General features: G+C 45.8%; 1 protein-coding gene across 1 annotated transcript in view; it reads right to left on the bottom strand.

Moving 5' to 3' along the window:
- Positions 1 to 7,020: 7,020 nt before the first annotated feature.
- Positions 7,021 to 8,649, bottom strand: part of PDE4DIP (phosphodiesterase 4D interacting protein) — a 190,313-nt gene continuing 188,684 nt past the window's right edge. The window contains exon 36 of the mRNA XM_056528102.1: positions 7,021 to 7,210. Coding sequence (XP_056384077.1) covers positions 7,160 to 7,210 — 51 coding nt within the window. The 3' untranslated portion in view covers positions 7,021 to 7,159. The remainder of the gene's footprint in view (positions 7,211 to 8,649) is intronic.

Here is an 8,649-nt window from a genome sequence, read left to right as displayed (position 1 = left end):
CAAAAAGAAATGGCCAATCCAACCTATCAAAGGCCTTTTCCACATCTAAACTAAGGACAAAGGCTTGTTCAGACCTTCGATTAATCAATCACTCGTCGAGTATTGTCACCACCCTGACAGCAAGGTATGAAGCCAACCTGATGCTTATGGATAAGGGTGGGGAGGAAAGAACAAAGACAAACAGCTAAAACCTTAGAAAACAATTTCAGGTCAGAATTGAGAAGAGCAATTGCTCTATAACTGGAGCAATCATGCGGGTCTTTACCCGGCTTAGGGATCAAAGTAATCAAGGAATGTAGAAAGGATTGTGGGACCTCCTGTGGAAGCTAGATCACCCAACTGCAGCCACCAAGCGTCTTAGCACCGAAAGAGAAGGGGAAGACAGCAAAAGATCCTCCAGCCCATCAATCTGTACACAAAGCTTCCGGATATGAGCCAGAGCGTCATGCTTCAAATGGGTGCCTAAAGCAACACAATGCCCTCGAACCACTGACTTTTGAGCTTTGCATAAAATTGCCTGGGAGGCAATCGAGCCCCAATTGTTGGCAAAATATTCAGTCAAACATGCCTGGATCAATTCCTGGGAGGGTAAAGTCTTGAGTAGGGAGTCACTAAGAAGCCAGTGACAGTGCCGGGGGAAAGAGGAAAGAGGAGAAAAAGAAAGCAAGACTGGGCAGTGATCTGACCACGAGATCGGTTCTAAAGAGACAGCTAATAGCATACGGACCATGGGGAGATTGCCGAAAAAATTGTCTTACGCTTGTGCACTTTATGGTAGTGGGAATAAAAACTAAAAGACCAGTCTGTAGGATTATCAGAGATCATACAATGAGGAGGTGCAGACAACCTGATGAAAAATCGAGGCCAGTCGCAACTGAGCAGTGTTGAGTTAGGGTTGAGTGCGGATATTCGAAATGTGAATTTTTACCGGGAATATCGGCACTTCCGATATAGCAATATATATTTGTAATGACGAATATTCTTTTTTTTCTTCACAGTACACATGACAACAATGATGTGTACTGTGTAAAAAAAAAAAAAAAAAAAAGTGATCATCCCTCCCTGCTTCTAGCTTGTGGTCCAAATAAGGCTCCAATATTATTTGTATTAGTCTGTGTGAAGCGCGAATATATTGTATATGCAAATATTCGCGAATATCAGCACTTCCAGAGGACACTGATCCCTCACGTCTTTTAGGTGAAAGATATAATCGAGCATGCGCAATATGCAAATTTCAACGGGGAGACCCAAGGAACTGGAGGGGGAGTCTTTCCGATTTTGTCTGGACATGAGGGCGAACAGGTTGCCAAACTGGGGGGAGAGGAGGGGGGAGGTGAGATCCCAGTCAACCATCTGAGGAACAGGCAAGTCTAATGCAGAACAGAAGGTCTGGGGATCAGAGAAGGAGCGCAAGATAGCAGCGCGTCCATCTTTATGGGCATGAAGGGCGAACGGAAAGTTCCATCTGTAAGGCACTTGGTGTTGTCACAGGACCACCAGGAGAGGTTGAAGCATCCGCCTTTTCCACAAGGTCAGCCAGGACAAATCTTGGTACAATTGAATAGGGGCTCCATCAAAATCAAAATTCCGCAGAGAACGAACCTTGGCCATAATCGATTCCTTGAGCTGGAAATCATGCACACAGCAAAAAACGTCTCTGCATCAGTAGCAGACTAAGGGCAGAGAGCCCTGTGAGCCCTATCTAGTTTGATTTTATGAGAAGGCAGTTCGCACAGAATTAGGTTGAAGATAGCCTCAGGGAGGCCTCGCACCAGAATGTTATTGCGCCTCCCCCGGTTATGCAAGTCCTCAACATGGTTATAGAGATCACTGAGGAAGTCCGTCTGAGAGGCTATAGTAGACTGTAGCTGGGCAATGTAGGCCCTGGCAAAATCATGGACATCCTCCAGCTCCTCCGCTCTGTTAGAAACATGCTGCAGGTCTTGGCATAGAGGTCCTTAACCATAGCAATAAGGGAATGGAAGTCCTCCATAGTGGGAATTTGGGAAAGAAGATGGCTCCAATCCGGTAGGGCAGGAGAAGGAGCCAGAATACCTGAGCATTCAAGATCAGAATCTGATGAGGCATCCCAGGAAGGTTTATCCATCACCATCAGAGCAGGCACTGAGGATTCAAGAGAGGAGTGGCCCCTCTGAGAGGTAAATCTTCGGGCCCCAGCATTCAGCTCACTGGAGGACATGGTTCTCCTAGGTATGGGAGCACCAGGTGGAGGAAAGCAGGCAGGGAGGCACTCAGTGGAGAAAGAGGGGAGAGGACCAGGTGGCAAGGTCCAAGGCTCAGCTGAGACTGGAGGTGCAGGGCTACTGTGTGGCAGCACAGAGGAGAAGAGCCCTGATGTGGAGGAGTTAGCAGGCTGCACCTGAGAGTTGTGTAGGGAGTATGGGGAACCCCTCACTAGGGAAGCCCAGGATGGCTGCTTGCTTCCCAGGGAGGATGGGGCAGCCAGGAGCCCTGGAGCAGAGGGGAGCAGGAGATCACAAGGAGAGCTCCCCTCCCTGGATGGCTGTGCAGGAGCTCCACTCATCTCGCCATGCACCGGAACTGCAGGAGAGCTTCACAAACGGAACAGGCGTAACGTCCACCACCGGGGCCTCTTAGATTGTGGAGGAGGAATGGGAAGACAGCATCCGGTCAGAAGCAGGGATTAGGGCCGGTGAGGCAGACACAGATGGAGAGGGTGGCTGCAGGCGTGACACCTCCCGTGGTCTCTCCAATGACAGTGACGGGGTAACGGGCAGGCTTGAGGCAGGAAGCGATGCAGTCCCCATGGAGTGGGAGCGGAGGCCCAGGACGGAGCCTACAGTGGCGGCAGGTCGGTCCGGAGTAGGAACCGGAGGCAGCTGAAGGAGACGTGTTATGTCCCCAGGAGGAAGGGAAGATTACCGGTGAGTAGGAGAGGGCTTTAGACATAGGCGGGAGGTTCTTCCCATGTAGGAAAGCTGTGTCACCACTAGTAAAAGCTTATGGCAGGCCTCAGGGAGTGGGAGCTAACCTAAAATGCTGCCATTTTCATCGGCGTTACCCCATGCCCCCTCAAAGCTTATTTATGCATAAAAGATTTTTTTATCCAAGACAGTTAACCTCAAAACGGCTCTGCAAAATTATGTTTTTTCTCAATACTTGACATGGGATAATTCATAAATCCAATAATTCAGTAAATTCTTCATAGATATACCTATAAGAAAGCTTCGGTCTCCAGACCTTTATCAAGACCTTTGTCACGTACTGGCAGGGAAGAGTGGAGCCCTGAACTCACCTGCTCCCATTTGCCCTGCCTACTTACGTACCCACCCTAGGCGACGGGTCCACAACCACGGTGACAGTCCCTGCCTAAGTAAGTGCAGGGAGTAAAACGTCAACAAAATAAACTTACAATACAGACGGAGGTCGGAACACAGTATGGAACCACACACACACTAACAGAAATAATAACTAAACATACACACACAATATGTCACAGTCCACAAGCCGAGTCTGTACCAAGAGATAACAGAAAAGCCAAATCGCAGAAACAGGAGAGGAGTCAGAGAGCGGAGCCAATGGGTCAAATATGTCAGAAATACAAGATACTATACAAATGCTAGCTAGGAGTATGAGCTCTTTCGCAGGCAGGGCCTGGGTGAATACTGAGGGTTTAAATGGGGAGCTAAGCAGGTGAAAAACCAACAAGGTCAGCTGACCATCCTGAGAACAGGGCGTTTCCACAGTAACCAGAATAAAAAAAGTCAGTGCAGATTAACCCTTCAGGTTCTTAAAGTACCCCCTTTTAAAAGAGGCCACTGGACCACCTGAGAGTACAAAGGTCTTGATTTGGATACAGATGGACCATCAATGTCCTCATCTGTATCCTCATCCTCCAAATCACACCATTGGTGTCCTCACAGTCATCTTCCAGAATCTCACTACTTCCCTCTGACCGCAAGTCCACATGAGTGCTCTCGACAATCTTAGTGCCCATGGTGCCACAACACACAGACCCAGGCAGAGGTTGCTGCAAAAAAGGCTTAACAATAATTTTAGATGTTAAATGAGGTTGTATACTAGATGGAAGAATGCCCCCCAGAAGAACTTTGCCAGGCGTAGCTCTCTGAGAGGCATTACATACCTGTGTGCCCAAGTGGCCTCCACAATTACCACTTGGGCGCAGACACTAGACACAGGAGGCGATGAAGTGTGTATTGTCCCCACAGTAAATAAAACACAGGCCGTTTAGTTGACGAAATCTTCTGCGCTGCTCCAGGGTACGAATAGACCCTATCTGCATGGGTTCCACCTCAGGCACAAGTTGGTTATTACAGTCAGGAAAAGAATCAAGCAAAAGAGGAGGATTAGAGGAAGATGAACACTCCCGTTTGCGCTCAAGTAGACGTCTATCTAAATGGACAGCTAACGTCATGGCTTGGTCAAGGGCGTCAGCACAAGAGTACTCCTTTAAGCAAGTGAAGGATGGCAAGAGAAGTTATCTAAAAGTAAGGACTGATAATTTACACTAGTAGTAATTCACAGTCAAGTTACTCGTACTATTTAGAATCTAGTCATCTAGAGGCTAGTCATCCCCCTCTGCTTGACCAATTTATGCCAAATTTAATCAGGTAATAGTTTTTTATTATGTTAAATTTAAGACAAATCTAACAAGGTGCTTTCAAGTTATCACAGAACATACACATTCCAAATCTAAAAGTAGACTTCACTTGGTTTTGTCAATAATATTTAAAAAATTGTTTTTCGTTATTATTTGTGAGAGTGGTACTGTGTGTACGTTAGGGCCCTCATCGCATATCTAGAGGCAATGGTGACAACTTTCACTAAAACAAAAGGCCTAGCAGAAACATAACTTAAAATTTGTCTTAGAATCACCTAATTATGAGCCACAAGGACCAGTGGTGGGCCCCCTCTGGCACCAGGGCCCAGGCATGACAGCTGGTTATGACAACCTCCTATGGTTATGCCCCTGATGCCTTGGTTGTTACTGAAAGAATGGTGTCTACATGTAGTGAGAAGTATTAATTGACAGGTTCTACCCACTGCTAGTGGTGGTATTGGAGGCATCTATAAACATATTAGCAATCTCAAGAACGAGGACCCAAATCTCCTGTTGGAATGGAGCTGCAAATCGCAGCAGATGGAGCCGCAGATTCGCGCATGGGCATTGGCACTCCATTTATTGTCTACGATATAGCTAAGCTCTGTATTAGGCCATCTTTGGCAGGTCCTGTAGAGAATGAGAAGAGTGGCAGTACCTGTGCACAACCTGCTGCTCCATTCTGACACGACCCTCGGGTCCCTGTTATTGAGATCACAGGGGTCCCAGTAGTCGGAACCCCCGTGATCAGACACTTATTCTCTCATTCTCTGGATAGTAATAGAGGTTAGAATACTCCTTTAACAGCATCAACCTCTTCCAGCAGGCTAATGCCTCACCCACACTGCCATTTTTCAGTAATGGTTTAAGAAACATGAGAAAGAGTTCAAGGTATTGACTTGGCTTCCAAATTCCCCAGATCTGATTTCAATCAAACATCTGTGGAAAATGCTGAAAGAACTATTTCGATCCATGGAGTCCACACCTCGCACCCTACAGGACTTATATAACCTGCTGCTAACATCTTTGTGCAGGAACCAGACGAGACCTTCAAGGATCTTTTGAAGTCCATGTCTTAGAAGATAAAAAGCTGTTTTGGTAGTATAAATGGGACTACACCAAATAAGAAGGTGGTTTTATATTATCACTGATCAGTGTATTTACATCAAAATTTTGTGGCAAAAAAAAATTGGAGACTGTGTGGCATCTAGGTAGTTAGACAGCCGGTCAGTGCACTACGGCATAATCTCAGGCCACTGATCGGTTGCCATGGCAGCGGGGGGGGGGGGGGACCAAGAAATACAGAGACCAGCAGAGGACTTGGAAACCACTGGGTGATCGGTAAAATGAGGATGACTTGTATTGTTACATCATCCTGAGCACTTTTCAAAAAACTTTTGGGGAGATTTATCAAAACCTGCCCAGAGGAAAAGTTGTTAAAGGAGTAGTCCAGTGGTGACTCAGTGGTGAGCAACTTATCCCCTATTCTAAGGATAGGGGATAAGTTGCAGATCGCGGGGGGGTCCGACCGCTGGGGCCCCCTGCGATCTCCTGTACGGAGCCCCGACAGCCCGCGGGAAGGGGGCGTGTCGACCTCCGCACGAGGCGGCGGCCGACATGCCCCCTCAATACAACTCTATGGCAGAGCGGAAGTGCTGCCTTCGGCAATCTCCGGCTCTGCCATAGAGATGTATTGAGGGGGCGTGTCGGCCGCCGGGGCGTGTCGGCCGCCGCTTCGTGCGGGGGTCGACACCTGCTATCTGGGCCGAGAGCCGGGGCCCCGTACAGAGAGATCGCAGGGGGCCCCAGCGGTCGGACCCCCCGCGATCTCAAACTTATCCCCTATCCTTAGGATAGGGGATACATTTTTCACCACTGGACTATCCCTTTAAGTTGCCCATAGCAACCAATCAGATCACTTTCATTTTTCAGAAGCCTTTTGAAAAACGAAAGAAGCGATCTGATTGGTTGCTATGGGCAGCTCAGCAACTTTTCCTCTGGACAGATTTTGATAAATCTCCCCCTTTAAGTGGCTGGAAAACACCTTCAATATAACATACTTATGCATAATATACAAACTAAATGAAATAATAACAAAATAATATTAATTTAAATAGTACGTGTCACTTAAAGAAAACTTTTGATATGTCGTAGAGACACCAAAAGCTTTTATCGGTGACCTGGCCAGATTTATAATGTAAGTCTATGGGGCCGTCATAAACACAGAGCGGGGAGAGAAGTGCACAACAGCGCTGCTCTCCCCCCTTTCATTCTCATCATCTGTCGCGGTCTAAACCCTCAGACCCCGACAGATAAAAAAAGTTTTCACATCTCCCCAGAACATGTCAACAGGAGCGCTTTAACTTAAAATAGGTAAAAACACTAATATCTATAAAATCACAAACTGATTTGTCAACTTTTAATGTTTTTTATTGTTTACAATTCAGTGCATAAAAAAAATAACTTTAACTCTGTAATTCTTCATAACTATTTTACAGTTTCCTATGTAATAGAAGTCATCCAGATATTCTCGATTGTCTTCATTCTTTATCTTTTTTAGGCTGTCAGCTGAAAAGATGGGCGTAGCACATTGTTGCTTCGTTTGACCTAAAATTTGGAAATATAAATAAATGTTTTAGACGGAATTCATTTATATGGAGGACATTTTTTTTTCTTTTCTGATCTAAACGTTATGGCTTTGGGAAGGTGAGGGTGAAAAAAAGGTTAATGGAAAAACTATAATAGGCCAGTCCTAAAAGGGTTAAACAGTTTAGAACTATATATATGGGGACCTTTTATAAACCTTCCCAATGTAAAGCAATTTACGGGCAGAGAATATCCTGTTCCCTTTAAACTGAATTGCCTTTTATCATCTTTTTGTAGGGGCAGACATCTTGCCCAATCTGCTTTTAACCTCTTAACAGCATTAAGAGATATGCTTTACAGTTCTCACATAAATGGGAAAGGTGTCTGAGCATGCTCGGTGACCTTTACAGAGGTCATTCCTCAGCAGTGTTTCCCAACCAGGGTGCCTCCAGCTGTTGTAAAACTACCATTCCCAGCATGCCTGGAAAACCAAAGGTTGTCCGGACATGCTTGAAGTTGTAGTTTTGCAACCGCTGGAGGCACCCTGGTTGGAAAAATCTGTTTTAATGGAAGGGGGAGGCTGAGCTGTGAGCAACAGCTATTGTATGTACCCCTTTTATCTACATCAGTGTTTCCCAACCAGGGTGCCTCCAGCAGTTGCAAAACTACAACTTCCAGCATGTCCGGACAGCCTTTGGCTGTCCAGGCATGCTGGGAATGGTAGTTTTACTACAGCTGGAAGCAGAATGGTTGGGAAATACTGATCAATATACTGGCGTCACCTTTCACTGTAATCCTGTCTGTGATGATAAGGAGGACACTGCTGGGAAATGATTTCAGCTTAGTTTTAAAATATACATGATAAAATGCAAAATTAGAAAAAAAAGTCACAAAAAAATCCTAAAAAATATGGTTAACCTAAAAACTTTTTTTAAACAATAGGTTATTTTCACCTATGTGAAGTTGGCACCCCATGTTCTCAAAAGCTGAATATGAATACACCATTTGTTTGTGCTGTGTTTGTGCTGGTTTGTGCCGCAGAAATGAGCGTTTGTGCCGGTTCGGTTCCTGAGTTATTGCGCGTTAGATTTTTATGAAACCCCGCCCACTTTCCACCCCATGAAGTCAAAATTCTAAAATAAATACACCATTCGTTAGTGCTGCGTTTGTGCTGGTTTGTGCTGCAAAAATGAATGTTTGTGCTGCTTTGGTTTCCGAGATATTGTGCGCGCCATATGTGAGAACCCCGCCCACTTTCCACCCCATGTTGTCAAAATGTAAAAACAAATACACCATTCGTTAGTGCTGCGTTTGTGCTGGTTTGTGCCGCAGAAATGAGCGTTTGTGCCAGTTCGGTTCCAAAGATATTGCGTGTTAGATTTTCCCAGGAAAATCCTTGATTTTATCCTGCTCCCTGACGGTTCCTTTCTGCGCTGGACAAACTCCTGATTCTACGGTCT

This window comes from Hyla sarda, chromosome 6 (assembly GCF_029499605.1).
Source record: "Hyla sarda isolate aHylSar1 chromosome 6, aHylSar1.hap1, whole genome shotgun sequence".
Lineage (NCBI taxonomy): Eukaryota > Metazoa > Chordata > Amphibia > Anura > Hylidae > Hyla > Hyla sarda.
Note: the sequence above shows the minus strand (reverse complement) of the source record. Positions and strands in the feature narration are given on the sequence as shown.